The sequence below is a fragment of the Sciurus carolinensis genome, chromosome 2 (genome assembly GCF_902686445.1).
Source record: "Sciurus carolinensis chromosome 2, mSciCar1.2, whole genome shotgun sequence".
Taxonomy (NCBI): domain Eukaryota; kingdom Metazoa; phylum Chordata; class Mammalia; order Rodentia; family Sciuridae; genus Sciurus; species Sciurus carolinensis.
Genome location: NC_062214.1, coordinates 120,605,285 through 120,623,781, shown reverse-complemented (window position 1 = coordinate 120,623,781; position 18,497 = coordinate 120,605,285). Strand labels below are relative to the sequence as shown.

General features: G+C 36.0%; 1 protein-coding gene across 1 annotated transcript; it reads left to right on the top strand.

Annotated features, from left to right (window-relative positions):
* Positions 1-17,006: 17,006 nt before the first annotated feature.
* LOC124977993 (olfactory receptor 4F4-like) lies at positions 17,007-17,945 on the top strand. Its single transcript, XM_047541968.1, has one exon. The coding sequence runs from the start codon at positions 17,007-17,009 to the stop codon at positions 17,943-17,945; it is 939 nt and encodes a 312-aa protein (XP_047397924.1).
* The last annotated feature ends 552 nt before the right edge of the window (positions 17,946-18,497 follow it).

Here is an 18,497-nt window from a genome sequence, read left to right as displayed (position 1 = left end):
GGAATATCTGTCTTGCTGGAAGTGTTTTTAACCATGTCTGGGGAGGATGGCAAAGGGAAGAGAGAGTGTGGAGTTTGTGAAGGGGAATCTGATGGGGGAACTGTAGGACTCTGGGGGGAAGGATCTGATCAGAAAGCAATGGGGCTTTGAGGAGGGGAACTCCAAGGGGAGATAGAGGCCTCAGGGGAGTCTATGGGGTCCTGGGATCTGTAGGGAGGAGGTTCATCAGATATATCCAGGGCTGTGAATGAAGAAGGGGATTGTAAACTTATAGCTAGTAACTGCAAAGTAATACCAGGTAGATATAGGAAAGGGTTTGAGTGGAGGAGGAAGAAGGTTTGGAGGTACGGGAGTTCCAAGTACTTGCCATTTGGGGTTAAGTATTTTCGCAGAGCTTGTAGAATCTCTTTATAGAGAGTTCCATATTTGGACCATGTGTGCTGGCCAAATTTATACTGTGGCCAGATGAGGCATTTAATTTTGAGAGCAATATGGGAATAGAGGGTTTTAAAATTGGTGGAGAGACAGCCCAAGGAGATGTTTCTGGGAATTGATTGGGTAGTTCCCATTTTGGAGAGGTTCAACAGAGAAGGTGACAATGGAGAGCAAAGTGTCCCCTGCACTATTCATGACACCAATGTGACAGTCTGGGACTGGACTTCTCCACAAGGGACTGGGGAAATGTCTTTCCCCCAATCCCAGTGGTAAGGAACAGGGTTCCAGTTAGTCTAAGGGTGGAGTCTCTGTCCAGCAGAGATGAAACAAATGAGGGACAGGGTCTGGTTAATAAGTGGGGTCTTATCTCTCCAATGAGATGAGAAGGCTGGTGGTGGATGTAGAAGCAAAATGGCAAGTAGGTCTCTGATTAGTGAGGTTTGCTGGGTGTGCAAGGGAAGGGAAGATTGGGGAGGGAGCAGAAGTAGGCTAAAGAGGGTTTGATATAAATCCCTTTACTGTTCACGTGGCATAAAGCCACAAAAGTTTAGTAAGTGGTTGATATTGGGTACCCCTTTGGGCTTTCAGAGTCAGGTTTCTAACTCAAAGTCTTCATGCAACGCTAGGGAGTTGCCCCAGTCAGATGCCTTCGGTTGCATTTGAGCCTTGCTCCTATGTCACACACCAAAATTTCTCCCATACAGTGGTTGATATCTGGTACTCCTAAGGGCTGTTGGAGTTAGATTTCAGACCCAAGACCTTCATACAGCACCAGAGAGTTGTCCTGTTCAGCTGGATTCAGTTGTCCTGGGCACTCTGTGTATCTCTCGTACCAAATGTCTCCCACATAAAGTGGACAGCAAAGGGCATAAGAGGCCTATGTTCAATAGGGTGGGGAAACACAGTCAGTTTGGAGATTCAGCCAAAGCTTGTGTGAGTGGTGGCTGGGTGTCCTCTCAGCTTTCAGAGGACCTCAGAGGTCCTCACAGATCATGGTCGGTGTCCAGGCCTCCTCAGCTGTTTAACTGTGTGGGAAGGGAACAGGTAGAAGGGAAGTAGGAAATATTACCTTGCTCTCAATTTCCAGTCAGGGAACTAACTGTTAGCACAAAAAGACCAGGATGGATGAGAACCTCATGAATATTCTTAGCTGTTTATTCAGGAACATAGTTTCACACCAGAACAAGGATGCAGGGATGAAATTTTCACACCGGAACAAGGGATGCAGGGATGAAATGGTGCTTGTAGATCCACTTTCCTGGTGGAAGATGAGTCACTGAACAAAGAAAGGAACCGAGTTTATATAGGTTATTTTGAGGGGTGGTCTAGTGAGCATATCAGTTTTCTTGAGCACTCAGGAATTTGGGGTCAATAAATGTGTCAATTTGAGGGCTTAGGATTTTGGCCTTCTGAGTCAAGGGTCTACAGATCTATCTTTGAAGGTGAATAATGTCCTCTAGGGACTGTCACTTTAGGGGTGATAAAACACTTCTTCCTTGTGTGCAGTTGGCATCTGGAAAACCTTTGTCTGGGGAGACGAAGGCTGTTAGTGTACGCTTTCTCTTCCACTTACTTTTCCTAGGCCACATTATGTTGGGGATTTTTCATTTTCCATATCTAATAGTAAAAGTGATATGCATTGAGTAGAAACCATGCTTCAGGTTTTTAATTTTCATCTTTCCTGGGCTAGCAATATGTAGTCTGATACTTTCTTAAGACACTGGGCAGCAGCAGGGAGCCACATTTCCCAGCTGGCCACATAATCACAATGGAAAACTACTGATACTGTACAGCATACTGTGTTTCTAAGCCATACCGTGTTTGGCAGGTTCTGCATATTAGATGGATTTTCAACATGATATTTTCAACTTCAAATGGGTTATGTGGAGATAACCCCATCCTCAGTCAGAGGGCATCTGTAACATGAAGTTATAACAGATAGTATTTGTTTTGGTGGGAGAACACCAAGGGAAGTAGTGATAAGGAAAATTTTTCAGTCATCTTTTAGAGAAAGAAAAATTAATTCTGAAATGAAAACAAAAGTACCCCCTGTAAGCTTATGGCCCACAAATGCCAGGGGCAGGAGACGGGAAGCAAACCTCACATCAACAAGTTTTCATTTATTCTGCAGCAAAGTCCATTGATCAGGCACAGGAAGGCCCATTTTCTGGGTATGGAGCTGGCCCCCCAGGTTACAGAAGGAGTCTGGGTTTTCATAGCTTTATTGGAGACTGTGGATGTGCAGTTTTGACTGTGAGGTGCTAGTTTTACAGGCTAGAACCTCAACTTAGGAAGGTAGTTGTAAAAAGGTTGAAACTCATTATTATCTGGGAAGATAGGAGTTCAGATCCTAAGGGATGAATACACAAATCTTACCCATTGCTTTTCTTTCTCTGAGATCATTGTTTCCCAGAGTTTCAATATTTGCTGCTCCTCCATTTAGGGCTAATTCGCAAAGGTGGAAGTTCAGGGACCAGCATTTCAGTATTCGCCTCCTTCCTTCATGACGCACTGGGGTTGAAAAGGGGTAAATGTTTGCTTTTGGTGGAAATACTGGGGATGAACCTGGGAAGGGATAAAAGTTTGCTTTTTCCCCCAGGGCCCATTGTTATTGGGAAAGGGTGCACTGGAAGAGGTTTAATATTTGGCCAATTTCCCCTCCCTCCTATCAGACCACACTGTCTCTCCAATTTTCTTAGGGAGCTGTCTTGTAAGAATGTTATTTTCCATAATCCTTCATCCCCTTTGACTCTCTCTGCAAAATTTAGTCACATTTACCCCCTGCCTACTCCTTTACATAATACATTTATTACTGATCTTGTTTCTTCCACATTCTTCATTTTTCTATTCCCAAATATATCTAACTTAATTACCAGGGTAAATAGGTAATCTGTGTTTGTTCCAATGATGTTAATGTTTTTAAATTTTCCTCCTCAGGTCACTTGAAAATCTACCCTTCTGTTCCAATCCCTGGGTTGACCAGATGATTCTATGGTCTCTATTGTGGTTTAGATATGATGTCCCCCAAAAGCTCACAGTAAGAGAATGCAAGAAGGTTCAGAAGAGAAATGATTGGGTTGTGAGAGTCTTAACCCAATCAGTGATTTAATACCCTTAGGAATTAACTGAGTGGTAATTGAAGTTTTAGTGTGACTGGCAGAGGTGGAAATTGGTGCCTTGCTTGGGGGTATATATTTATATCTGGCAAGTGGAGATCTTGCTCTCCCTGCTTCCTGATTATCATGTGAGCTGTTTCCCTCTGCCACACTCATCTGCCATGATGTCCTGCCTCACCTCAAGCCCAGAGGAATGGTGCCTGATGTCTACAGTTTGAAGTCTCTGAAACTATGAGCCTCCAAATAGACTTTTATTCCCTTAAAATTGTTATGGTCAGGTTTTTTAACCACAGCAGTGAAAAAACTAACTCAAACAGTCACTGAACTTAATTGTTCCAGAGAAACAAAGTTTTTTTTCTCATTTTTCTTTGTTCTTTGCTCTACTTTTGGGTCATCCTAGGACACTTTCTCATTTGCTTCTGGTAGTTTTTGACTCTCATTTAGAGTCCCCAATGTGCTTCCTGCTGACCAACCTGTCCCTCACTAATGGGTGCCTCTCCTCTACTACATACCCCATGTAATCACAGCCTTTCAAATGAATACAAAGTAATTTCTTTCCAACATTGTATAACACCGACATGCATCATCCATGTCATGGAAGATGTGACGATGATGTAACTCATAGTCATGGCATTAGATAGGTATGCACCAATCTGTAAGCCTCTTCATTGAAAATTGTGAATCCTAAAATATGTGTTTCATTTGTAATCACTGGCTGGGTAAGTGGAGTGATCCAGTGTTTGCTTCAATTTGGTTTTGTTGTAAGAGTGCTTTTCTGTGTGCCTAATAGAACACTTCTATTGTGATTCTCTGAAGACCATATAACTTCCATGCATAGATGGAGTCAAGTATGAGTTCATTGTTGCTGCCAACAGTGGCTCCATGAGCTGAGCACCTTCATTCTGCTTCCACTTTCCAATGTCTTTAGTTTGCTGACTGTCTGGGAATGTTCTTCAGGGAACTTATCCAAAGTTTTTGTCACTTTATCAGCTCACATCACAGTAGATTTTTTGTTTTTCACTCCACACATAATTTCTACTTCTGGTCTTACCCCACTACAATCACTTGACCCAGATTTCACCTCCTAAAAAAGAAATTATTTCAAGTTTTGATGACCATGTCTCTTTCAACAGTGGCTATAGCTAGACTCTCTTAATGAGAAGAGACCATGACCAAGACTTATGAAAAGATCTCATCTCTGCCACTCACATCTACTGCATTCATGAGTCCATCATGCAACCACTGAAGTAGATGAGTCAGCTTATCAACTGTGCTGTTCAGCACTCCCCTTGGAATAAAACAAGGTGAGAAAACATTAGTAAGTACATATCGTTCATCCTGCTTTTCTCCAGCTAATGTACCAATTATGTCACCTCTCAAACTAGAATTATCAGAATTTATTTCAAATGAAAATCTACTGTTGTCAAAAATTATAAAACTGACCTACACAGAAAATCTAATTATAAGAACAAATTTCATGAACAAAAATCATTCTATAACTCCTAGCAAAGTTCTAGGTTGCTTGCTATTTTGCCTTTCTTAAACACATAAAAGAGAAAAGTTAACCCATATGCTATGGAATAGAGAAAATAAATATCAGATACAAAAATGAATCTACCAATTAGAAAGGAAATTCCATGCTATTGAATGTATGCTCATCAGTGGCCCCTTAAATCATACTCAATAAGGAAACAATGATTAGAATAATAATGAACCCAAAAAGAGATATAAATTTTCTCTCCTAAGTGAGGTGTATTTTTAAAATAAGAGAATAAATTCATATTCTGTATAAGATAATTACCTTTTTTATTAAATATAATATTTATTTTCCATACAGAAAAATGCTAACAAATAACATCTTGATCTGGTTGGAAATAAAACTAGAACATAAATGGAAAACTGGAGGGGGTTGATTCTGAGGTTAAATACAGAAAATTAAATTTGGCCTTTGTAATAAATCAAGGACAAATTATTCTGAAATGATAATGAATTATATTCTGGGTAGAAATTAAATCAATGATCTGATGCAATTTTCACATAAATTTTTTTAAATTATTTATTTTTTTATTTTTTGTAGACTGCATTTTGATTCATTGTACACAAATGGGGTACATCATTTTGTTTCTATGATTGTACATGATGTAGATTCATACCATTCGTGTAATCATACAAGTACATAGAGTAATGATGTCTGTCTCGTGCCACCATTTTTCATACTCCCCTACCTCTCATTTCCTTCTACAAAATCTAAAGTTCCTCCATTCTTCTCTCACTCCCCACTCCCCCACCCCCATTATATATCATTCTCCACTTATCAGGGAAAATATTCAGCCTTCGATTTTTTGGGATTGACTTATTTCACTTAGCATGATATTCTCCAGTTCCATCCATTTACTGGTAATGCCATTGCATTCTTCTTTAAGGCTGAATAATATTCCATTGTGTTTATATATACACCACATTTTTCTTATTACCCATTCATCTACTGAAGGACACCTAGGTTGGTTCCATAGTTTAGCTATTGTGAATTGAGCTGCTATAAACATTGATGTGACTACATTACTGTAGAATGCTAATTTTAAGTCCTTTGGGTATTAACTGAGGAGTGGGATAACTGGGTCCAAAGGTGGGTCCATTTCAAGTTTTCTGAGGATTCTCCACACTGCTTTCCAGAGTGACTGCACTAATTTGCAACTCCACCAGCAATGTATGAGTGTGACTTTTTTTTCCACATCCATGCCATTCTTAATTCAATTTTTTCTGACCACAAAGCAATAAAACTGGAGATCAATAATAAGAAAAACATTGAAAAATATAAATTCATGAAAATTAAACAATTTGCCTCCAAAAAACCAAAAGAACAACAAATAAATGAAGAAGGAAATTTAAAAACTCCTAAAACAAATGAAAATGGAGACATAACATAGTAAAAACTATAGGACACAGCAAAAGCAGTGCTTTTTTAAAGTAATCATTGCTCATATCAAAAACAAGTATAAAATTTTCAAATAAAGAACATATCACTGCATCTCAAAGAACTAGAAATACAAGAATGAACTAAACCCAAAATTAGTACAAGGAAAGAAGTAATAAAGATCCAAGCAGAAATAAAGATTTAAAAAAATAAAAAGAAACAAAAAACAAAGAATTGATAACTGTATGGCAAAACCATACAGCTATTACTGCAGAAATGGCATTCAATAAAATCTAACATCCCTTCATGATGAAAAGCACTGAACAAATTAGGTATACAAGGAATGTACCTCAACATAATAAAAGCCATTTATAGTAAGATGACACCTAACATTATACTGAATGGGGAAAAATTGAAAGCATTTGCTCTAAGATCTAGAAAAAGATAACCCTTTCATTCAACATAGCCCTAGCCAGAGAAGTTAGACAAGAGAAAGAAAAAAAGGACATCCAAAATGAAAAAGAAGTCAAGTCACCACTATTTGTAGATGACATGATCTTAAATATAAAAACCTGAAAAACTTCACCAAAAGACTAAGGAAACTAATAAATGAATTTAGCAAAGAATACAAAATCAACATGCAAAAATCAATGGTGTTGCCAATAGCAAATTACTTGATGTAGAAATCAAGAGATCAATACCATTCAATCAAATAATTAAAAGATCTCTACAATGAAAATTAGCAAATACTGATAAAAGGAATTGAAGAGAAGACAAAACTTTGCAAGATATCCTGTGTTCCAAGATTGAAAGAATCAACATTGTTCAAGTGTATCTATTACCAAAGTGATTTAAAAATTCAATGCAATTCCTATCAAAATATCAATGACATTCTTCAAAAGGATCTCCGATCTTTTCATTGATTATAATATCATTTCTTTTCCCAAATTCATGATACAGATATTTTTACCCGATATCACGGTTGGCATTGACATGGTGTTGCTCTTTGCCATGGCCTATGACAGGGACACTACAAGCTGTAATCCCCTTCATCATAGGCCCCAAAATGTGTGCATCTTTTGTAGTAGGAACATGGACATTGGTGATAATCCATGCTGTATATCTGTTTGTTTTTGCCATAAACTTTCCCTTTTGAAAATCTAAAAGAAAAATGATATTTTGCTGTGATTTTTCTTGGGCCATAAAACTTTCTTGTGTAGACATTTACAGACTAGTGTTTGTAACTTCTTCTAACAACAGGCTTATATCCATGGCTACCTACTTATTTTTAATCACATTCTACGTCTTCACTTTGATAACCATCTGGACACATTCTTCAGGAGACTTCACCAGAGCATCTATCACTTTGTTAGTTCACATCACGTTAGTGGTCTGGTTTTTATGCCATGGATAGTTCTCTATGTGGAGACTTTCCTTACACCTCTGGAAACATATTCATTTTTTACTTTGCTATTACTTCTCTTAAATCCTGTCATCTACACATTAAGAAAAAAAGACATAAAATTAGAAAACGGGGCAAATAGATTGCAGATTCCAGTAGAAACTCATAATAATAACCACTAGTGCAAGTCTAGAGTACAAGGTTATTTGGTTTCACCAAGAACAGTGAGAGTCATGTGACAGTCATAATTACTATGATAAGAACCACCATATGGGGAGATAGGTCAACAAAAGTCCACTCGTAGAAATTGATTTTCAAGTCAAAGGTAACTTCAATTTACCAATCACAGAGAATAATTTCATATACTTCCATTGAGAAAAGTGATAGGAATAGAAAACAGCTGATTTGTTAGATTAAAGGATATTTACACATCATTTTCTGGATAACATTTTCTGGGACATACTAATTGTAATTATTTTCAGTTGGTAATAAATACCTGAAACTAATATATCTCATAATTAACTTATGAACCAAATATATCACATGTGAGTTTAAAAGAATCTCAAACCAGCAAAGCATTTTCAAATTTCTATTTTAACTTCAATTTAAATTAAGAAAAGAAGAAAATCAACTATATATAACCTACATAACATCTTAAATTCAGATTTACTTCATCTTGAACTCTGTTGGTTGGGATACTATTCCCGCTTTGTGTTCATATTTGTGTGATTACAGGGGAAGAATGAATTTTTTTAACATTATCAATGCTTTAGATAGAGAAAGAGCTTTTGCACATTTTTCTCCCTCTCTGTTATTCTAAAAATTAGAACCTTCCAATATTCAATCCTTCCAGTTTATTCTAAAAATATTCACAGGCAGATAATCACCCAAGTATGTGTGTTTGGAGGTCCTGATTTCCTTTTATATGGTTTCCTGGTCAGACAAAGATTCCTCACAGTTTCTATATCTGTGGTTGACATTTTGGATCCAAATGAAACCAAAAATTGTGAGACATATTCAATTTAATTGAGAATTTCTACATTTGGTACAAGAGATTGAACTCAGGGGCACTCAACCACTGAGCCACATCCCCAGCCCTTTTCTGTATTTTATTTAGAGACAGGGTTTCACTGAGTTGCTTAGGGCCTTCTGCTATATTGCTGAGGCTGGCTTTGAACTCTTGATCCTTCTGCTAGGATTATAGGACTGCACCATCATGCCCAGGTAGAATAAAAACTTTTTTGAAGTTTAGATACTTTTCCATATATTGTTTCTACTCCTCTGTCAATTAAAATAGCTTAACTGAAAAAACTGAATTCCTATGTTATCTTGTCCTGATTTTCTAGGAAACATCCAATAATACCTCTGACTTTTTCTGTGCAAATAAATCAATTACAACTCTTTCTATTTTTTTCTTATTTATATGTATGGTGCTTTCATCTCTTAATTATCTCTACATTGTCCTCCATCAAGGACTCTACCAGTCTTCCGGAACAAGAGTCTCCTGGTTTTTCCTATCTCTTGGGCAATTCCTTCCCAGGCTCCAGAACAGGTTACTATTTCTTGGGTTCTTAATCCACAAATCTAAATACCTACTTAGCTGGATGTCTCATAGACATCTCCCACTCAACAGGTATAACACTAAACTAACCATCTCCTTCTCAATCCTACTTTTCTTTCAGTGTCTCCCATCATAATGAATGGCACCAAATTTTACCTAGTTGCAAAGACCAAAGTCTGGAAATAATGGTGGATCTCCCTGAATGCTAATTAATCAATAAATCATCAAGTCCTATTAAATTCACTTTCTAAACATCTCTTAAATAGGTCCCCTTGTATTCATCTGCAATACTGCCATTTTGTCTAAAGTTTCACATGTCATTTTTGGAAAAGAATATGATAATCTATAAGATCTTCCTACTTTCAATCTTGTTTTCCTAAACTTCCATTATGAACACTTACATAATAGACACTTTTTAAACCTAAGCATGGTTCCTTTGCTTAAGACCCTTAACATGCTTGTGTTGTCCTCAAATCCAAATACAAACTCCTTTTCAGGACCCAGCTTTCATCCCCGTTTCCCAGCTTCAGAGAACAATATACAGTCTCCCTGTAATTCCAGAGCTACTTAGGTTTTCCTTTACTTGCTCAGAAACTTCAAACTTTCTCCTCCGAGGCTTGCACTGGCTAATCATTCTCTAGGAAACATTTGTCCTCCTGATTGACATCTCTTCATTCTTCAGATCATCAGTTTCATTATTTAACCAGGGAAGGCTTCCCTAAACCTGGGTTCAGGAGAGCTCTTCTCATTGTGTTGTACTCTAGGACACACTATAATCACTTTTGTAACATTAATCTTAATTTGTTACTTAAAATATGTCTTCCTCATTACATTTTAAGTTCCATGTGAGCAAGAGTTGTGTCTGTTACAGTTATAAAATCATAAACTTGACAAAGAGTAAAAAATTTGCAACATGAATAATTTAGTAAATGGGGCTTAGACTTTCCTCTTACATTCAATCAATGGCCATATGTTAAAGAACTTCCCTTTTCATTTTTCCTTCTCTTCTCAGTTAATTTTCTCTACCTTTATCTTTTCAAGTTTGGGGGCAAAATACTGAAGAACTCCTTTTGAAGGATTAGTCAAACTCAAAAATTAAACCAATCTCGGCTGAAATAGTCTTCAATTATTGGTCTATATTTCTCTGCTGCTTCTTGGTTTCATGAACTCAACATTGGCAGTTTCTGCTCCACTGTTGATACAGAAACCTTTTGTTTCCAAGCAAATTCATGATCCATGTCCTAGGTGATAGCCCTCACATCACAGTATGCTCTGTACCTGTCTGGCAACTCTCTAGGACTTTACTTTTGCCTAAATTCTCCCTCATTCATTCTAATATGCTGTTCTTCCAGGTATCCCAATCTCCCACTTGAAACAAAGATGCATGAGAATACAAGCATATTTATATGGTAGAACTGTTATAGGGGTTCTATACTGCTCAATGATTTAAGGGGCTCTGTACTCTGTGTTGCAGAAGAGACTTCTATAGGTCAACAGGAGAAACTTCCCTTTCCTCTAAGAGTAGCTGTTCTTCCCTTGAGCAATGAAATTGTGTTACTTCATCTTACATATACAAAAATATGTGTAATTCATTAAGCATCCTTATTTTTCTAATACATCAACCTACATTACTCTCCACTTTCTGTCTTGCTTGTAAATTTTAAGAACATCATTGTTTTTCTAAAATTAATTTGCAGTCAATCCATATTCCTAATTTTTCTGCTGATCTAAAGATTTCTTTCTTCTTCATTTCTGAACAAGAGAAAAATTACATGCAACTCTAAAAGAATACAATTCTAAACGAAGAGATCAGTTTTCTATGTATATACATCAATGATAAAGCCTGGCTTCTCTAGAGAGATCCACTAGACTTGTGAGTAGCTTGACACAGGTCCTTGTGAATGATTATCTTCCTCTCAGGTAACCATACTTCTGTTACAGGCAACTGCAAACAATTCTCTACATATTCTTCTTTTACACTTGTGTCTCTTTTCCCAAAATCACTAAAAATAATTGATCACATATAAGTATATGTTATATACATGTATTGAAATGTTAAACTGTACCTTATAAATATGGACTAGTATGTGCTAATGAAAAAGAGAAAATAAAGTTTAAAATATTGTCCACCAGCACTGCCCGTACTAGCTTTGATGAGAAGACTGAAATGCAAGTCCTCATTTGAAAGAAGATATTTGGTACAACTGGAAAATTACTCAAGTAAATGCCTTGTTAAATTTTCATTTGTAAATAAAAATTTGTATGCAAAAATAATGATCAACACACCTACAAGCTTTACTTGTGATCAGTCAACTCAAAAAGGATAAAGGTCAAGCAAGAGGTTTCAAACAGACCTTCATCCCCAACACCCTGAAGTTTGGGAACACAGGTAGGCATCCAGAGGCAACATTTGCTATCATTGAAAACAAGATAAAGATCTGTTTATTCCCCTGTTATCAATTATAAGCACTGTGTTTACAGATCAGGAGTTTTAGGCTTATTTCTTCAAACTTCATTTATGGTATCATGGGTGAGGTTATGTCTGTCCATCCTGGATATATTCTCTATCCCTCATCTCAGTCATTCTAAGTAATTCATAACTCCAAGAATACCCACCCTCGATGGGGATTATTTTATATTAGCCAACATATTACCTTAAAATCTTCCCACATCCCCATTGTTCCATAACCAGGTAATTCTTTTGAGGCTTTTCTCTTGGGGAAACCTGTGTGACTCAAAGATCTAGTTCCCAGGAGACACTAATAATGAGATGTGTGTTGGCCATCTCAGTGCCATCAGTGGGTCACTCTCGTGTGCAGCTAATTAGTTTCTTTCCCACTATAAAAAACTTACATATAGCTTTGTCTTTATGGGATATTGTTTTCAGAAAGGTAAGCTATCTGAATTTTTCCTTCTCCTAAAAATGCACCTCCTGTGATTTGACTGGTAAGAAAGAAGCTTTTAAATTACAAAATTGCCCTTACCATAGTTGCTTCCTCTTTCTATCCCTTTCAACATTCTTTCAATTTTTGTTTTTCTGTAAAATATTAGTGTCAATAATTTCTCCTTTCTGAACTAATTTTGTTCTTTTATTCCATACTCTCTCTCTCTCCTATTTTGAAATTTCATTTAGCTGCATTGTCTTATTGAATTCATTCCATACATACATCCTTTTGATATTTTTATTTGCATCCTTGGTGTGAAGATTTTTCCAGATTCATGTGCTTCTGTCTTTTGTACTCTTCAACTCATTGTAAAATGATTTTCAACCTGCAAAGAAAACATCCAGTCTTAGATGTTCCCTCCCTATTTGAAGGCCAGATTATTTTTTAAATCAGAGGAAAATAATCTCAAGACTTGACCTCTGATATTTTGGTTCTCTCTGCCTGGGTATCACTTTCCCTATGTTCGAAGGATCCAGACAACAGCTAAGCTGAAGGGCTATGCTCAGATTCAGGAATATCATGGCCCATGCCCAGGGATGGTAAAGAGATGCTGGTGGCTCTGGATTCTAAAATGGAATCTTTCCAGAATATGCCAGATTGTTGAAATAAAGGAAATTAGGAAGAACAATGTACAATGGGGGAAAAAAACAGAAATAGTCATTAGGAATGGAATCTAATTTTATGTTAAACAAAATAAGAATTCAAGGAATGGGGTCTTTTCGATAAGTTATAGTGATCTATCAAATATAAATGATTCTAGCTTTTTTATTTTTCATGACTGTTTCTATTGAGCAGATGAGAGCATTATTGAAGACCAACAGACTACAGTCTAGAACATCTGACATCTGGCTAGTCATTGAATCACACTGGGTTATTTCTCTATCTTTAGAATGAAATGATTGGATGAGTTCATCTCAAAGGTCTTTCCCACTTCTATACAATTTTGATGATGCTTTTTCTTTAATATGTGTCCACATTTCCTGTTTGAAGATATGTCTACCCAAACCCTGAATGACTGACAGATTTAAAATCTTCAATAGGAAAGATGACAAACTCCATGGGTACTTGGCTTCTGAAGAACTGCTAGGAGCTTCACAAAACCACCAGTGTTTCCTGAGAAGGCAGAGAAGCAAAATACTGGTATTTTCCTCCAAACGAGCTCTCCGAGGCCATCAGATTCCTTCACCGATAATATATAATATGCCAAATGTTTACAAAAGAAAGAGTGAGACTTTCTTGACTTACTTAAATATTCACTATTTTATAACTAGATTGTCATCAAGATGTACAAGCTGGCAAAGAAGGATTACTAAATGCAATTTCCCAGACTGGAGATGTAACTCAGTGGTAGAGTGTTGGCTAGTATGCATGAGACCCTGGGTTCAATCCCCAGCACTGGAAAGAAAAAAAGGTAATTTCCCTCTATATATTTGTAGGAGCTACAATTCCGTTTGTATAAAAACAATTTTGTTGCTATTTGTAGTAGCACATTCATCAACGTGTTTCGTGAGCTTTGTCTATGTGCTTCGAACTGTTTTAGCCAGGTAATATATTTTTGAACGAAGCAGAGAAATTCCCTGCACTTATGAACTTTAATTTTACATTTATGAACAGCTACAAATATTAGAGCAAAATGCTACCTGGAGGACAAAGGCATTATTTGTTCAATTGCTTCCTGATGGTTTTTTAGGAGATGATTCACTGGTCAGTTAGCGGAACCACCACCAGCATTGTCCAGTTATCCACTCCTTCCCACCATACCTCACGGTCACATCCATTCACTCAAATGCTTAAGCTTTTAACTTTTCTTCACATCAGCAATTATTCTCCCTACAGCTATTCTATTATTTTTCAACCTTCCAGTGAAAAGATACATAAATGGTGTATGAAAATCCAAGCAAATTCCACTCTCTCAGGTATTCACATCCATCAACATGTTTTAGTTTAAACCATGCCAGGCAACTAAGCAAAGATGTACAATATTCCATCAGTGCTGCCTTTGATCACCATTTTATCCTCCTTGCTTCTCCTTTGGAGATCTTTCTTATTCCTCCCCCTGCCATTCCTTTTATTCTCTTATTCCCCTTTAAATTCATCTTTACTCTTTCTTTCTTGTGATCCTCTTCTACCTATTCTTAAAACATGCTATTGATTCTGACACCACTGCATCTATCACACTCATAGTCCCAAATTTTGACTTTCAATTATCCCATTTTAGAATGATTCAAGACCATTAATACATAAAATTACATATAATAAATGGAATCTCTGAGTCTTTAGACGTCAAAGTTCATAGAGTTTGGAATTTTCCTCTTTAAAAAAAAAAAAACTTAATTATCATTTATTCTCCAAAACAAATACCTCTTCAGCAGTATTAACCTAACAGTAATAGGAATTTCTAAATCTGACAAAATAATTCAAACACTTCGATTATTTTTATTTGCTTTATAATTGCTTTTATAAGCTGAAAGGCCACTTTCATGATGGGATTCCTAGAGTATTTGGTTTGTATGTTGTATCTGACTTTAATAGAATAAAACATTTGGTTTTAAGTGGTCAATGTAATTCTTCAACTTCATTTCTCGAACAATACAGAATTGATCTTAGTAAGTCACCAAACACATTCTGCCCAGCAGAGTAGGGGTAATCTGCATGAATGCTTCCAGAAATGGTCTTCTTACTCTATAATGCTTCCCAGGTTTAATCCCCCACTCCAAATCCTTTGTCATCATGCCCCAGTGACCCAAATGATTGAAATATGGGTGGGAACTCCAGGAAAAGTAGTGCGAATGAACTGAAGGTGGCAAACATAGCTTTAAAATGTATATAACACATGTATATAACATCCCCCATGCAACATCACTAACTGCCCTCACTCAACTTGATGAGAGTACTGGAACATCCATTTTCCTTACATTTATTTCATTATTACCAGAATTCATTCAGAAAGCAGAGATGTTTTGGAAACTCCAAGAAGGTTTAAGAAGTTTAAACAAAACCCTTAACTTATTTAACTATATCTACCCACTAGATAATCTTGACTGAAAAAATTTCTAGCACTCATGAAAATGGGTTTTACATAAGGAAAGAATTAGAATCCTTTATTCTTCAATCAGTTTGTCTTCTTCTGAGTCAATTCTGTTTTTCAAGCATTTTTGATAAACCATTCATTCCTTCATCTTCCCTTGCCATTGGGTGTGTTTGTAAAAAAACATCAAACACGAATATAAGCACTGGAAAACATTTTAAAATCTAAAAGATTTTAAAGTTCTTAAACAACCAAAACCAATTACCATTATTTGAAAAGTTGGACTATGCAGTTTATCTTTATTGTGCTTATTGTTAAAGCAGTCTTCCTAATGCTATTATAAATTCTGTCAATATTTAGTTTTATAGCTGTATTACAGTTCATCATGTGAATATATTATAACATTCTTAAACCTAGTGTTTGGTATTGATTCAAACTTTTACCACTGTCAATAAAGTACAATGAACATTTTTGTCTTGAAGACATCTTCTGTACAAATAAAATTCCAGAAGAAATATTATTGCACTAAAAAAATATGGATCAACATTCTTGATAAATGATTTCAAAATTTTCTTCAAGGTTTGAGATATGTCTCCATCCCCTCCTACAATGTATGAAAGTGCCTATTTCAGTAAGCCTTTGACAGTTTTTATATTAATAATTGTAAAACTTTTTTCTAATTTAATAAGAAAATAATAGTATATTTTATCATATTTCTTTTCTAAGACACACATATACACATATATGTAGATATATACTATATATGTGTATATTTATAGCTTACATTTCTTAATTATGTTTTTGCATCATTTGCTCATTCATCTATTAGGTTTTTGATGTTTTCCTGAATGGTTTGAGGTCAATTCTTTCAGGTATTGGCAGGAAACAGTTTTCAGAAATGTGTTAGCTATTATTAAGCAATTATGTTCTAATGTGCAACTTTTATTTAAATTTATTATTGTTGTATTTTTAAAATTTGTTTATTTTTTCAATTTTTGAAAACCATTTTTATGTGTTCATACACAATTTTCCAATTCTTTGGGAGTCTATATTCATTTATAATTTTTTTAGACTTTATTCTTTTCTTCCCCCAGAATTCCTTGAGTTTGTTTTATGCATTTTTCCAACCTCTTTGTTTTACTCCTCTTTCAGTACTGAAAATTAAACTCAGAGGCACTCTCCTTCTGAGCTACATACACAGTCATTTTTATTTTTTATTTTGGGACAGGGTCTTGCTAAATTTCCCAGGTTAGCCTCAAACTTGTAATCCTTCAGCTTCAAACTCCAGAGTTGCTAGGATTACAGGTCAAACAAGCACACCTGACTTCTTTCCAGTTTCTTAAATTAACTGATAAGTTTGAATTTGAGCAAATGAGAGCACTTACAACAATAAATTTGCTCTAAGTCAGCTTTGTCCATGCTACATAAATCTTTTATGCCCTGGGTTCCCATTATTTTGTAAATAGTCTACTATCTACTAAATGAAAAATTTTGTTAGTACTGAAATTAAAATTATCAACTTTTAACACATTATTTTCAGCCCCTCTAAGTTGATTCCTTCTTTTCTTTCAGGTCATTTCACTGTCTTCCCTTCTTTCTGATTCGATGGACCAAGTAAATGCCTCTGTGATAACTGAATTTGTGTTACTGGGACTTGCACAATCCTTGGAAATGCAGTTTTTCCTTCTTCTCGTCTTCTCTTTATTTTACATGGGAATTATTCTGGGAAACCTCTTCATTGTGTTCACAGTGATTTTCGATGCTCACTTACACTCCCCAATGTATATTCTTCTGGCCAACCTATCACTCGTTGACTTAGGTCTTTCATCTACCACAGTTCCTAGGATCATCTCTGATCTTTTCACTGATTATAGAGTCATTTCTTTCCACAATTGCATGATACAAATATTCTTTATCCACGTTATGGGTGGAGTGGAGATGGTGCTGCTCATAGTCATGGCATATGACAGGTACACAGCCATCTGCAGGCCTCTCCACTACCTCACCATTATGAACTCCAAAACATGCACACTTTTGGTAATAGCTGCTTGGGTCATCGGAGTGATTCACGCTGTGTCTCAATTTGTTTTTGTCATAAATTTACCCTTCTGTGGTCCCAATGATGTGGGGAGCTTTTATTGTGATTTTCCCAGGGTTATTAAACTTGCATGCATGGACACTTATAGACTGGAATTTGTAGTCACTGCCAACAGTGGCTTCATATCTATGGGTACCTTCTTTTTCTTGATCATTTCCTACATCTTTATTCTGGTCACTGTCCGACAACATTCTTCAAGTGATTTATCCAAAGCCTCCTTCACCTTGTCAGCTCACATCACAGTAGTGGTGATGTTTTTTGCTCCATGCATGTTTCTCTACGTGTGGCCTTTCCCCACTAGGTCATTGGATAAATTTTTTGCTATTGTGGACTTCGTTGTCACCCCTGTCTTAAATCCTGTCATCTACACTTTAAGAAATAAAGATATGAAGTTGGCAATGAGAAGGCTGAGTGGACAGGTTGCAAGTTCTAGGGTGATGACATAGTACATTTCCTTGACAAGAGCACAAGATGGATGTCACAGACCATGAAGATCCCCCATTGTAACTACTAACACTATAGAATGTGTACTTTTTTATTTCTTTTAGAACAGAAGTTATTAAATCAAATAATTTCATTTCAGGTGGAGTTATAACAACTTTTCTTAATTATTTTAAAAAACTAAGTGTTATATATTTTCATCTAACCTGTATACCTAAATTGTAGTTACCAGCAATAACTATATTTAATTTTCATATGGTTATTTTATCTTTGTATAAATACATATACATACATATGATTAACTTTATCAGTATTTTTATACTAATAATAGGCATCACTGGCCATTGATATATATTTCTCATGGAAATTATGTGGATCCAATGGATAATACCTGGGTTTATATAAACTAACAGATTTAAATTGAGGGATAAATGATTTTTAAGTTTGATAAGTAGGAAGATAAGCACTGTTACAACTCTTAATTATTCTTTGCAAAATGATTTTCAATGTGTTTTCTACAATGTCATTTTAGAATAGACTAGAATCATGCATGATGC

Coding starts and splice junctions, on each gene's coding strand:
- LOC124977993 (XM_047541968.1), top strand. CDS start 17,007: ATGGACCAAGTAAATGCCTCTGTGATAACTGAATTTGTGTTACTGGGA.